The 15038-nt window shown below is 47.5% G+C and overlaps 1 protein-coding gene across 1 annotated transcript in view; it reads right to left on the bottom strand.

Annotated features, from left to right (window-relative positions):
• CACNA1G (calcium voltage-gated channel subunit alpha1 G) overlaps positions 1 to 15038 on the bottom strand; it is a gene marked incomplete at its 3' end in the record, with an annotated part of 137244 nt that overhangs the window by 39871 nt on the left and 82335 nt on the right. The window contains exons 15-21 of the mRNA XM_080356526.1: positions 14778 to 14871; positions 13988 to 14172; positions 13397 to 13843; positions 7492 to 7592; positions 6260 to 6383; positions 3233 to 3301; positions 2188 to 2372 (exon numbers count right to left, since the gene is read on the bottom strand). Coding sequence (XP_080212652.1) covers positions 2188 to 2372; positions 3233 to 3301; positions 6260 to 6383; positions 7492 to 7592; positions 13397 to 13843; positions 13988 to 14172; positions 14778 to 14871 — 1205 coding nt within the window. The remainder of the gene's footprint in view (positions 1 to 2187; positions 2373 to 3232; positions 3302 to 6259; positions 6384 to 7491; positions 7593 to 13396; positions 13844 to 13987; positions 14173 to 14777; positions 14872 to 15038) is intronic.

Raw genomic sequence — 15038 nt, 5'->3', positions numbered from 1 at the left:
AAACCAAAGCAGGGATGACGAGGACTGTCCCTGCCCCTGAGTTGAGCGTGACATGCACAGCCATGGCTTGGCTTCTTGTGGAGGGTGTCCTCCCTGCTGCCCTGTCCCCAAGTGCCCATGTGAAGGGAGGACAGAAGGAACTTGGTTGGCTCCTCCATGGTGGGGACAGAGCATTTGCTTTGGTTCCTGCCCTACCCCTGCTTGGGAAAGACAAACATGGGCTCAGTCTCCACAGGGGACTTGACATGGGGACTGGAGCCACGGTGTGCAGAGACCTCGAGTCACCTGTCCCAACTGTCACCCCATGTTGATCCAGCTGAAGATCCTGGGCAGATGGGGTGCTGCAGCACAGGCAGAGTGGGCAGCTGTGGGCAGCCCAGATGTGCATCCCAGAGGCAGATGGGTTTCCACAAGCGGAGATTTATGACTCACTGAAAAGCCCCTAGTCTGATGGCTGCTTTTTTCATTTCCTACAAATCTCATTACAGGGGAATAGAACTGATTGTGAACATATTTAGGGAATGGGTTTGTTGCTATCTTTTTACATTTCCTTTGTAGTAGAAAGCAGTACGTTGGCTGAAAACATTCACAGCCTCTCTTGAGAAAACATATCAAATGCCAACAGGAATGAAATAGCAATGGAAGAGCCTAATCCTGCACATGCTCCAGATGGCAGGTCTTCCTCCAGCCTGCAGCTACTCAGCGGATTGTTCCCCAGAACTGCAGACAACTCGTGCACACAGGTGATTGCAAAGAAAGCCTGTAGGAAATGAAGACAGGGCTCAGCACAACCTAAGCCGCCTCCTCTAGATCTGATTTACCCACACCACCTCAAAGGAGAAACTCACATTCCACAGTTCAAAGACTGGAAATCAATCCTGCTTTTACCCAGAACTACCCAGATTATTTTGTAGGTTTTCTTAACATGGACCAAAAATCAGCCAAAACAGAAGAGCAGAGTAGATCTATCGAACCAGCAACCTGGCAGAAACTGCCCCCAGAAATTACAGTTGACACAGAGATGCTGAGGGACACACGAAGACAAAAAAGAAGTCTGAATTGGAGTCATGTAGGAAGACAGCCTGGTCATATGGTCAGGGAGCTGAGCCACACCAATGGCATCTTCTGGCCAGATAAAAATTATTAAAGCAGCTCACGTTCTCAAACTCACCAGGCAAAAGATACACATAGCCTAATTTAACAGAATGTCTTTCCTAGCGGTTGAGAATATTTGAAACATCTACATATAGGCATGGCCATTGTTATTTAGACTTATTATTCACACAGGGGTAGTAAAACAACATCTTCTGTCAGAAGCAGGGTCCTATTTTTCTGTCCTGAAAGAGAAATCCTCACTCAAAGCAAACCTTTTATGAAGGAAGCATCAGTAAGATATGACAGGCACACAAAGATGCTTTGAGCAGGAAGGTTTGTTAGCGGCTGCATAACAAGAGCAGCAACGATGGTATTAAAGAGGGACTGCATTTAGCACCGAGTGAAACTTCCATGCCTTGGGGTACAGGACTAAACAGCTTTCTGTTGGAAGAGGCTGGTCCGTGGGCAGGTCCTTGTCCAAGGGGTGCCTGCCCCTGGAGCACAGGATACTGCCTGCTGCTGGAGATGGGGGAGGCAAGTTAGCAGGACAATTGCTTTCATCTTGTTGGGGCAATTTGCAAAATAAATCTTGCTGTAAAATTAATGGGAAACTGAGGGGGATAAAAAGAGGCTTTTTTGCATTCTAAGTTAAGCAACAGTTTAGTCTTTGCTTCCTTAAAAACGTTCTGCCACCTGCTACTAATTTCTTTCTTTGTTATGAAAGCCATCGACTGCCTGAAGGAAAGGGGGAGAAGAAGCTGTTAAGCTGCACTTTAGACAGAGCAAATGAGAACACAAATAGCAGGGGATGTGTGTTTTAATGAGCAAAAGAGGCATTGATCAGTTTACTACTGCACTTGGGGCTGGTCCCAAAACCCAGCGAGTACCCAGAGCTCCTTGCAGCTCTGCAAGACCTGCGGACCCGTGTTGTCTGTGGAGCAGCACGTTGGGCATAATGTGGTGACAGACACCGTACACTTGTCCCACTTGCTCTTTTTCCTTGCACAGATGCTGATGCTTGCAGAAGGGGCTCAGCTCTCAATTCGGCACACACACTACACTCTTTGACGTCACTCCTCATCCTCCTCTTACCGTAAGGGCCGCAGCGTCCTCAGCAGTCTCAGAACCCGCAGCATCCCGAGGATTTTTGTACCACTGTCTGACACCATCGAGACCAGGATGTCGATGACGGAGATGAGAACCAGCACCCCATCTAGCACGTTCCAGCTGCTTTTCAAGTAGGCTTTCTCCCCAAAACACAAGCCTAGTGCCACCACCTGCCCGGACACCAAGTTGCAATAAATTATAACTATTGCATCCAATATATTTCTTCCCGTTAGCAACCTGCTGAGAATGCATTATTTACAGACAGAAGTCTGTGAGTCCATTTGCTTCCCAGTATAGAAGTCTAATTAGACAAATCAGCAAGAATTTTAAAAATACCTCTTCAGAAACATCTCAGATTGTGCCTTACAGCTGATATATTTTTAATGCAACTAAACCTAGTTGCACAAACTGTTCCTAATAAGTTTAGCTTTGGCATAAAAAGTTTGGTCTTATTTTATTCCGATAGACTGCTAGAGTAAAGGTTCAGAGTAGCTGACCCAAAGCAACCATTTACAAGCTTTGCAAATAAAGAAACTAGAAAAACTTTCCAAAGAAAGAGCAATTGTTCTGTGAGATGATTATGAATTACACAAGAGAGATTTACAGCAATAGGTTTCTGAGCCTCCTGCCTCAAATCCAGCAAAGTGCTTCAACGTGCTTAAGTCTCTCCCTCCTCAGGAAAGCACAGAGCTGCTTAGGTTGTTGAGGACAATTGGCTATTGAAGACAATGGGACTTACATGCATGGCTGAAGTTAAGCAAGTGCTCAAGAGCTTTGCTGAATAGGGAAGGATTGCCAAATTGAAGCATCCCATTGCTCGCATAATGGTGTAAATCAAGAGCAACTTCAGTGAAATTGTTCTGATGTAAAACGTGCTCAGAATAAGGCATGTGGTGAGTATTTGAGTATGACTCAGATGAGGAAAACATACACCTCACTCGTAGCTGGTAGACCTAGGCGTTTTGCAAGTCCACTGTAATAAAATACTGCTGATACAATACAGGCACACTTATCCTCCAGCTTCATTTACCTTAACTGTCATCTCTGTCAGGAAGATAACTGTAAAGATGTAGTTGGAGAGCGTTAGGAAAATCCGTTCCTATGAAAAAGAAAATGAGAAACAAGTTTTTATAGCCTGCTCTCCACAGCTGTACGTCTCCCTGTGCATATTTGAGGGGTTGCTAACTGTTCTCCAGCTTCTGTGCCGAAACAAGACTCAGACTGTTTGCTCACAAAGAGGCAAATATCTAAATATTTAGATAATTTTGCTCTGCACAGCCCAGCATGGCCAATGCCCAGCTCTGGCTCAGCACCATGGACAGAGGCAGCACTGGCACCTGCTCCCAAATTCCCTCATTTGCCCCCAAATATCTGCCCCCATCTATCCCCAAACCCCCCATCTGCTCCCAAATCCTCCCCTCCACCTCAGTAGAAACAGAGACATCTCCTCCCCCTTGACAAATCTATACCTGCCCCTCACCTGCGGACGTCACTGCACAGTGCAAATATCACTGAGCTCCCAGTCCTGCTAGAAATTCAGTCAATATTGGAGTGGCTGTGCTGCAAGGCACGCAGGGCCCGCGGGACGCCGAAGCGCGGCTGACATGAGTTGTCACAGCTCGACCGAAGCCAGGGAAGCTCTGGGGGTTTACGCCAGCTGAGACCTGTCCCCAAAAGGTTGATTCACTTGCCCAAAGCCACAGGCCAGACCTAGGCGTGAAGCCCAATAGTCTCATCTCCCTGTCGCCTGTGCTATCCACCAAACCATGCAGTCCCCACTGCCACTGCTCTGCAATAGCAGCCAGTGATTACAGATGAGACCACAGACTGGTTCCCTATCTGTAGTTAGCAGAAACCTTTCTTTTTAATGATGATCATTAAATAAATTACACTTTTCCCTAATCCCCGAACAATCTCTCATTGCCTCTACTGAAAAATGGACGGCAGCAGGCAGAGGCTGGAGGAAAGATGATGCGGGTACATATATGCATGTGCACATACGACTGAACCAGCCCCAGCTCTGCTAATAACAATTTTGGATTTATTTCTGCCACTCCCTACAGAGCAGTCCTGTAAGAGATGCAGATCGCTCGCTCAAAATGAGATGCAATTTAAACAAGACAAAACACCTTGGCAACCCTCTCACTTGCCAGATCATGATTTACTGGAAGTGACTCAGGAACCACAGAGTAGCTTGTTTCCATACTGACTCCATAATTAATTAGGTCCTAGACCTTCACTGTGACTGCCTGAGCTGTGATAGGAAACATCTCTGTCCGTTAGCTGCCTACTACACAAAAGACAGTTGCGGAAGGGTAGGCAGCGTGTGGGAGACAGAGGGCAGGGACCCGCTTGTGGAGCTGGAGATAAAACAGCAATAGCATGGAGAAGAGATGGAGGATATTACATTCCTCTCTGGCAAGCGCATGGCTATTTTGAAGGATAATCTCCATGGCCCATGTCGTGCACTCTGCGATGGGGAGCGCGTGTTGGCTGGCAACAGCCGCCCTTGTTCTGATAAGCCAGCTGAAACTGGGACAGGGAAAGAGAACTCGCTTGAAGCAGCTAGAAAATCCACAGCTTGAGGAAGCAAAGTACAATTATTTTAAACAACTCAAGCTAAACTAACTCTGTTGGCTTCCAGATGAGAGCTCCATCAGTGCAAGCAGGATCTGCGCACGCCTCCTGGTTCCCAGCTCCTTGCCTCACTGCTCAGCATTCCCCTTCTTTCTGCTGCTCTCAGACCATGGTCTGAGCTCAGCTCCAGCCCTGGGTCACCCTTTTGGGTTCCCTTGTTTATACCCTGATGCTGATTAGCCTCACGCCAACTCCTGTCTCCCTCCCTCTCTGCTCCCTTCTGATGCCCAGGGACACCACAGCTCATCTTTCTCCTCTCACATACAAAGTACTGCTTTTTCATGCTGTAGCGCTTTGCTGTGGACTCCTCTACCTCATACACGTCACATCATTCCCTCTATCCCTGCATGACTACAGTTCCTTTTGGAGCCAAGCTTGAGGAATGGTGACTTTAAGAGAACACAGCCAGGGGCTTCAAGGTAGCATCTAGGATTTCAAGGGACATTCTGAGGGTGCCTCATTTGGGGAACAGCAGGGTGATTTTCTCCTGCTAGTTGACCTGACAGGGAGACTTGATCTCTTGTATCTGTCAGTCAGAGCACCACAAGTGCACAATAAACAAAAGAAAAAGAGATGATGGATTTAGGGGAGGGACCGCTGGGCAAACTGTTACAGTAAGAAGGACTACTATGGAAAGTTTAAAATAGGCACAGAGCAGCTAAGACTCCAGTTTTAAGGTCTCACATTGAAGATCCACAAAAATGAACAGCCTGACACGCCTACATCAACAAAACAGGATTCCATCTAGATTGCTATATGAGCAGTCTTTCACAATACATCTGCAACAACTCAGGCTATCTCTCAGCCACAATCTATGCTAAAATAAAGAGCAATAGGATGATTCTGCCCCTCTGACCAATGGATGTTGGCGCTCTCAGGGTCTGGTTTGAGAAATCCTTACATAGTCTGTCAAAACAAAATGGTTCAGGGAAACGGCATTGCAGAGCATGTATCCATTCCGTTTTTCTTGTGTCACAACAAAGCTGATACACAAAGGGGAGAGAAGAGTATGAAATGAACAGTTTCCCCCATTCCCTTCACACCTCACATACGTGCCCATGGAGAACAGATGGGAGAAACGAACATTGTGTTGAAAGAGGAAAAGTGTTTGAAGGTTTACCAGGGAAGGAAACCAAGACAGATGTCATGCTTATGTCATGTGTTAAAACCTTGATTGTACTTGCAGAAATGGGATATTTGATATATTGCAGGCCATGAGCTCTGCTCTTGCATTTTGAAAGGACGCTGGGTAGGAATCAAGAGAGTTGTTGTACCTAATTCAAAGGATACACAGGGGGTGTTGGTGGCTTCCCATTTAAAAAAGAGAAAGAAAGTGACACCAAGAGCATATCAGTGGGATCCAGGCCACGGGTGTTGGCTCCACGAGGAGCACAGGAAAAGGTTAACCTTGGAAACTCACAGCACTGTGGGGCTCGATTTTGGGCCGTTCCATGGCGATGGTAATGCAGTTCAGGAAAATTATCACCAAGACGATATGATCAAACATCTTGTGTGTGATGATTTTATTGCACATCAGACGAAATCTGCCAAGAAAGAAGGAGAAAAGAAAAATAAAAAGAGAAGACACAGAGTAGCTATTAATGCTTGACCAGTTGGGGAGAAACGCAGCAGCCCGACGCATGGCAGGGGAATCGAGTGCTCTGTTTGCAAAGCAGATGAGCTACAATCTCCCAATCCCCTCCCTGGCAGAGCCACACACTGCAGGCAGATCGGGGTATGAATAGGAAAGGAACCAAGCTACAGAACTGGTCTAGAGAATTTCAAGCCCTGGTCATGTTCATAGGGGATTTTGGGTCACTTGAAATGGAGCAGCTGCTTCCACAACTCGGACATGCGGCCAGGTTTAGATCTGACCCTCTACCTGGTCCATAGTGCTCAGGTTTAGCTTAAATAAAGCAAAAATACTCCCAGCAAATGCATAAGGGTTGAGCGCACATGGAACAAAGGGACAGAAGCTATTTATTGTGACAGATGGCTGTACACTGACCCAGGATTTATAATACCGTATTACATTTCCCAAAGTCTGTTTCTGAAAATCTCTCTAATCTTTGTATGAATGAACTCAAATGCTGCCCAGGACCCACGGGCTTGAACACGGGAAACCCTCGTACAGCGTGAGTTAATGTCCAGAGGAGAACACTGAGCCCAGGGGGCCCCGTGGCTGGGCTTTCGGGAGGGTGGAGATGGGTCCTGCAGGCAAGGAGAGGTTGTTTTCTGGCGGGGTTCGGGAGAGAGAGAAGGGGAAGGAGGAGGAGAGAGAAGTCCAGGTTGAATAGCAGGTTTAGGAGGTCAAGGAGCATCTTTTGCTGTCTTGTAAGTGCACACTGGGGGTAAATTCAGATACTGCTCCAAACTCCCCACGCTACATCAATTGGAAAACTTTCAGCGCACTGGCATCACCAATGAAACAAAGGATGAACTTGATAAAGTTGTAGCCATGCCCTGGGCTATAGGTCTCTCCAGGACCATGCCTGGCCTGGAGTAAGTCTTTGTTGTGTGACCCCAATACGATGCTGGAGCAAGGACTGGGACTTTTGTGGACTGATACAGGCTCATTTGGGATAGACAGGTAGAGCAAGCCATCATAACAAGGGCATCCATGCCCGGCATGCCTGACCGCAGCCACCTTACCTGGAGTGAGGGGCGAAGACGTAGATGGACCAGGAGTCTCTCTCCCGGCAGCAGGCGGGCAGACGTGCCCGTACCCACGCCTTCATGCGCTCCCGTTTGCTCTAGGAGGGAAACGTACAGCAGAAACACACCAGGAGGAAAACACAGAGAGAACTGTTAAAACAATAAACCCCCAAAACTTCAAATGAATGTTTTGTGACAATTTTTCACTGAACACATACTTCCAAGCATTCGGGAAAGCTGAAATGAAATTATCTTCCCCAAAAAAGATCCTGCTGGCCAAGGGAAGGAGCTCTGGCATCTGGGCAAGGGCTGTGCTGGCCCTCTAAGCTCATAGGGTTTGGTTTTGCTTCTCTTCCACACAGTAAATGCATCTGGCACACAGCTAGCCAAGAGGACAAAAATGGTAAATAAAACCCTTACCCACTCTAATCAGCCTCAGTCCCTCCAGATACTCATCAAATACTTGCTGGAATCTTCTAATGTTTTTTGCGGGTATTTTTGTTGTGGTTTTATTGTAAAAGAGGGAGGGAGACGGATGGATTCGTCTGCTTGCTGGGCCAAGCTCTATGTCCATGCAGCATTGGAAAGCTGAAGAAACCGTTTAGGACCTATGTTTTGGTCCAGAAATGCAATGGTGAGCATCTGCCACTCATTCAGCATGGACAGATTAGACGGGAGATTATAAAGCCAGAAGGGAACATCGTGGCCAGTCTGACCTTCTGCACGAACACAGGCCCATCCGACTCCTGCAAATTAATTCCTACTTGAAACCACAGCGCATCCTCAGCCAAACGGACTTATGTTTTAGACTGTCTGCAAGGTCATTTAAGGCCAGGAGGGCAGACTGTAAAAGCCTTGGCCAACAGGTCAGCTAAAGATATGAAAAATTGGATGCCGAGGGGAAGCCTCTTCCTGACTGCAACAGCCTCTGGATTAGGTCTTTTTGCCTTCGCGTCCCTAGGGCTCTGAGGGGAGGTCAGGTTATTTCATCCAATTGATATTGCAGCATCTTGAGAGGGACAACCAGCAGAAGCCGGACCAACACCTTGCCCACCACATCAGGGCTTTCCCAGCCCTTCCAAATGGAAGCACCAGCAGATAAATCCACAGACCATGTGTGCAACGTCACCGCATCGCTTTGCATTTGCAGTCAAATAAAAATGAATCCTTGCTCTTTCATTACCCTTATTTCCCTGCTGCCACCTGGGCTTGGATGAGCACCCATGTGGGAAAGTAGCTGCACGGGCGATTTGAAGCTTTCTTCTGCAGATGTTCCGAGCCATGAGCACACAGAGGGACATGAAGCACAAATCAGGAATCGCCGCTCACACCCCAGGAGCGCACAGACCTCAGGGCTGAGACACTTTTATTTATCTCATCCTGGAAACAGGGAGGGGGGATTCGTTTGGAGCTAAACATTTTCACAAATGGAGGTACTCTGGACTGTAAAAGGATTTGTTAGGGTAATTGAGTGGAATGGAAGAAGTGCTTTCTGTTCCTATATGCACTCAGTCAGGGGTCTCATTAGCGATGGGTAATAGCTAGTGTAGTGTCTGTTTTAATTAAAGTATTTGGTGACAACCTGAACCCTCCAAAAAATGAAAATGACCTTGTGAAAATAACACGAATAGTCTGAATAACAAGAAAAGCTAGATTTTTCTACCCCTTTCCTTCAGCCGTCCATCCTTCCCTCTCATTCCCTGCAAACACAGACCACAACATGGCACATCAGTAGGTTTTGCCCACATCTTGGCTATTTTCACTCACTTTTCCAACTCAGAAAGGAGTCAGAACTGCTCCTTTCACTCTAAACTGTATTTAATAGAGCATGCATCCTTGAGGTTGTGTTATCCCTTCAAGCAGCCTAGTTAGTTTAATTATCCATGGATTTAACAGAGGTAAATAAATGGATTAAAAAAAAAATCAGGTGTCTGCTCAAAGTTGCAGTGAGAACAGCAATTTTAACTCCAGCCTCTGGATATGGAGTGATAGCTGTGACTCGGTCCAGTTCATTTTGTGAGCTGGAAGGCTTCCAGAAGTATCTGTTATTCAAAGCAGTTCTGGTATCCATCATGGGGATTTGTAGTGAATGGTAATGCGTCAGCAGCACAGAATGCTTCTTTATATTCTTTTTGTCCAATTTTAATGCCAAAGATATTTTGGGGTTTGGCTAATTGTTGCAGCTTGCAGTTCATGGGATAAATCAGATAACAAAGGCAAAAAGTGATCTTCCATCATGTCTCTCTATTCAGTGGGACAGAGTAAGGGCAGCACCAGGGCTTGGCTGCAGCCTGGCTGCTCCATACGGGGCCAAGTACATCCGCAGAAATCTGAAGTCAGAGAAATTACTCCACATTTCCACAGTGGAACAGCAGAGTTCAGTTAATTTGAGCTAAATATAAGATATTTGTGAAATAAAACCCAAACATTTCCAGGCTAAGTCCCATCAAATGCTTTCTCCACGAGGTCCAGACACGCAACAACCACTCACAATCAGGCTGATTGCTGCTTCAGCCTGCATTATGTTCACAGCCATCTATCAATTATGTGGTTTAAATCATATCTATTTGTTCATAAAACACACCTGGACAGGATGAATAAAGATGGGGGAGAGAATAAAACTACTCTTTAATTCAGTTGCCAGTGACTTGGAGAAAGTCTCCAGGGACCACCCAGACTCCCTGCATCGGGATGCGGACAGGGACTGGGATGCAGGCAGGTACCAAAACATGATGTGACGTTGCTGCCTTCACCCGGCATCGTGCTAATGGGGCCCTGTGATCCCAGAGCTGCTGATAAATAGCTGCTATTTTTTTTAGGACTTTCAGATATTAATGTACTTCTGAGGGCAGGATGAAAGGCAGTTGGCTTTAGAAGATGACTGATGCACTCTTTGGAGTCAGGGAGAGGCTTAGATTTATAAAAGATTTATTAAAAGGATGGGGAGGGAACTGCTGAAAAATGCTCTATGAGCAGCTATGGACCTCCAGGCAAGCTGGAAGCTGCGCAAAGGCACTGGGGACCTGATGATTTAATTTTAAATATGCAGTGGTGGCAGGCTGAGAGGGTTTGGGGAGCGGCTGGACTGCCCGCCACAGAAAATATTGCAAGAGGCAAAGCCAAAAGGAGCTGCAGTTACAACATGCAATGAGGATTCTGGGAGGAAGGGACACATTTGGTTGAGGATTCAGTATTTCCCTCACTTTCTGAGCTGAGGACTCAGCAAGTTGGGTAGGGAAGTACTCAAAAGCATCCCAAATCCAGCAGATGTGAACGACAAAGACATCACAGCAGATCCCTGATCTCGGTCACAACCACATTAACGCGACCATGCAGCTGATAGCTCTCGCTGCAAAGTTTCTCCCTGTCTGCATTCATGCAACGAAGAACAGATTTTGGTCCCCTGATTTTGTATTTCTGGGGAAAAGAGCTACCAGGGGTCTGATTCTGGTGCCTCGGGGGGATGTAAATTCAGAATAAACTCATTGAAAGCAGTAGAGCGGCACTAATATAGTGGGAGCCTGGGAGATCCAAACGAAGCCTTTGCACTGCCTTTCATTTCTGTGCAGAGGCAATCAAACCCAGCCAGCAAGGAGAGCTTGTGAAGCTTTGTTGCAGAAGGGCATATTTAGGATTACTTTGATCTGAATAACAGTTGAGTTTTCTTCTTTTGTTAGTGGGAGAGCTTTGAATTATTTTTTTTTTTGCCATTTAAAAAATAATGACTTTTTTTCTGACTTTGCCAAGGCTAATTTAGGGGCAAAGCATCCCCTCAGACATCAGGAGGGAATCACATAGAGAAGCTCCACAACCTGGGACCTCATTTCACTATTCTAAGAAAAATTTTCCAATTTGTCTGGCTTAGTGATTTGCAGAGAATACATATTTCAGATCATGAGGAAAAGCACCAGCCAGCTGCAGATATGCCAGCCATCAAGCGTGGCTATACCATGAGCTGGGGCACTATTTATTTACCCTGTTTTACCTATTTTTTCCTTAGCTTTTGACCATTCTGTGGAAGAAAACTGAGGGACCTTTGGTCTAACCCTACACGGCCAGACCTCAGCACACAGAAGACAACATTTGGTTTACACTAACAGTAATCACTGTAATAAAGATTTAAAATATAAAAATATGCATCTTATTCAAGAGTCTCTCATTAGCACTGGCTGGGTCTGTGGCACTGGGTGGGATGGGAGCGGAGGGACATGTCCCATCACACAATGTCCAGCGCAAGGGGGGCTGCTGGCGTCTGATCTTGCAAGGGCAAAAGAAGGGACATGCAGGATGGTTGGACCAGGTGAGCTGGAAAAAGCAGCAGATGTTGGAGCATGAAAAATGTCCCTAGCTAGTAATAAAGAGCGTGGTCTCTTGATCACTTTTAATAGTGCTTTTTCAAAAAACTAAAAATTACTGCTCCTTTTCTTAAAAATTCAATTTATTTTATGGAGGTTAAAAACTAGGTTAAGACAATCAGTAAAAAATCCCAGGCTGAGGATCCATGCTGGAGATGTAATGGGATAATGGCTTTTTTAAAGGCGATTCACAGCTGAGTGACTCCGTTTTGCCAGCACTCTCTTTTTCCTCCTGTTCCTTCTCTGGAGTCACCACCGCCTTTTGCATCCTTTCACATGCTCCAAATTCCATTTTCATTCAACAAACCCAGTGAAATGCAGTAAAATCATGTCCAGAAGCCGCAGCTTTCATGTTCTCAGTAACACCCCAGCTACCTGGCTCTACCCAAAACCCATCTGCCTTGCCGACAGAAATCAAGTTACCCCCTGGGATGACACATCAAACCATCACATTTTTAAGCCTGAAACAAAGAGATAACCTGGGAAGAGTAGAAAATACCTCAAAACCTCCCAAAATTGTCCTGGGAACATCCCAACGGGACAGTGTCTGTGGGTGTCCTACCGTCGGCTTGAGCCCCTTTCTGCCAGTCATGCAAAAAACCTTGGGAAAGCAGCCAAGTTCCTTCTATTCCCTTAAAATACAAAAATTCACATGCAAAAAGAGCCAGCGACCCTCACCCCTTCTCTGCTCTTGCAGCCCTTTTAGCTAACATTTCCTAAATGGCACTTTTCAGGCACATGAAAGAAGAACACTTATTAGACTAATGCCTCTTTATATTGAAATTAATGCAAAGCCTTTGAAATTACTACCGTCTCCATGGGACTAACGTCGCCATGGGAATGGGGGGCCAAACACTGCCCTTTCCTTGCCTGTTGATGTCAACAGAAATTGCTGCTGTGCATGAGGGCAGAAAGATGAATAATGGTTGGAAAGCAGTGAAAGTAACTTTAAAAAAAACAAAGCAAAACAAAACAAAAACCACCAAACCAAATGGAAAAACATGTATTTACAAGAGATTGTCTTTGCTCTGCACCTTCTAGTAGAACCTGGAGAGTTTTGTCCTAATCTCTTTGTCATAGGACAAGGGGTGATTGTTTTAAACTAAAAGAGGGAGATTCAGGCTGGACATGAGGAAGAAATTTTGTACACTAAGGGTGGTGAGAGCCTGGCCCAGGTTGCCCAGAGAGGTGGTGGATGAACCATCCCTGGAGACATCCCAGGCCAGGCTGGACGGGGCTCTGAGCAACCTGAGCTGGTGAAGATGTCCCTGCTCATGGCAGAGGTTGAACTGGGTGAGCTGGGAAGGTCCCTTCAACCCAAACTATTTGATGATTCTACGATCATGAACCATCTGCTACTGCACTGAAATAATTCATATAAGACCATCCCCATTTCTGGTGGCATCCACAGCCCAGATACCTTCTAGCAAGACCCAGCTCCTGCAGTGGGCCATTGCTTCGCACCCACGCATGTGCTCTTGAGCGAGGCACGTGTATCACTTTAACAAGGAAAACAAGCCCAAAGTGAGCACTTGGCGTTTCCTTACCATGTTGCCTTCATCATCGCCGTCATCGCAGTCCTGGTGGGGATCATCGAGGTGGAGCTGGTGCAGCAGCAGACCTGGGGAGGTCTTCCCATTGCAGTCCTGGTGCTCAGAGGTAGAGGTCCGGCTGCTGTGCATGCTGCTTGTCCGGTACAGGGAAGGCACCTGCAGCGTATCCTGGAGGTCAAAGGAGCCTTTTGTTTCCAGCGACTCCATGCGATGAGGCAAAGATCCATTGAAGCTGCCAGCCCGGCTGGAACGTTCCTCATCTGAGCTCTCCCCTTCCTCTGAGCTCTCCTTGCCCTCCCCGGAGAGCAGGGACCTGCGCTCGCCGCTCTGTCCCCGACGCTTGAGGCTGGGGGCCCGGCCGATGCTGTTCCAGCTGGAGCGACGGCTGTTCCAGCTGCTGCTGGCGCTCCAGGGGCTGTGTGGGGAGCTGCGGGCACTGGGCTGTGGGAAGGACAGGGACAGCATCAGCCCTGGGTCACCCACCCCATGCCAGGCTCAGCCAGCTAGGGTGGATGGATAGACAGACAACCCTGTAAGCCCAACAGACACCCATTGAGCATCCACAGGAGAAGGTGACATGAGTACCGGGGACTTGAGCTCATAGGTGGTGGGGTCCATGGAGACACCACTGGCACGACGGGACTCATAGCCCTGCGCTGCGTCCCCAAACACGGCACTCTTGGGCATGGGCATCGGCGTGGCAGCCGTGTGGATTATGAGTGGCGGAGTCAGGCTCTTCTTCAGCTCTGGGTGGTCGCTCAGGGCCATCACTAGGAAAACACAAATGGGTTTTAGGTGTCACACCTCAAGAAGCACATCTACAACCTGATCCCCAGCAGGTAAAGCGGCTGCACAGGAACAACTCTCCTCTAATTATCAGGAGGATGGGGGCCAAAAAGTCCTTGAGAGGAGGCTGAAGAGCCCATCTTCCAGCCTGGCAGAGGAGCAGGGGGATGGAAATGAGGAATGAGATCAGGTGCCAATGGGATCAGGTAGCAACAAAAGAGGAGAGCAGACGCACATCGTTATCTGCTGTCACTCTACCCTCCAACCAACTCCTTCCAGCTCCAGCCCTGGGAACGTCCTGCCCATCCCAGGCTTCCTCCATCCTCCTTCCCCGCGGCTCCTCCACCTGTGCCCCTGCAGAGACACCAAAAACCCAGACCACAGGCTCAGCAGGGAGATTATGGCCTAGATGCCATCATGCGTCTATCTGCATCCCCCAATCCAACCCCACACCACAAGCCCGCTGGCCTTGGTCAAGGCTTGGACTACGTCATTCTCCCCAGGCTGTCTCTTCCCTTTGGGATACGTTGTTTTCACAGCACAGCGAGGTTTCTGTGCAAGGGTTTGTCCTTCCAGGGCTGTTACTCACATGCTGGATTCGACAAGTTTTTCTTAAGTCTTCCTTCCTCTTCCAGGCTGCGGGGGAAGAGATCCCCCTCGGAATCAGACTTGGAAGCATCACCCTGGAGCAAAACAGAGGGCGTCAGCAAGGAGAGCGAAGGGGTGCAGTGCATGGACGCCCCTCTGAAAAAACGGATTCCCGTCTCCGACACCACACCTACAGATCCACCGAATTTTGTACCACGATGCAACATCACCTTTCACAAAATGACGCATGCACATATTTATA

The sequence above is a fragment of the Nesoenas mayeri genome, assembly GCF_963082525.1.
Source record: "Nesoenas mayeri genome assembly, chromosome: 19".
NCBI lineage: Eukaryota > Metazoa > Chordata > Aves > Columbiformes > Columbidae > Nesoenas > Nesoenas mayeri.
The sequence above is the reverse complement of the archived record's forward strand: the minus strand, read 5'-3'. Positions and strand labels throughout refer to the sequence as shown.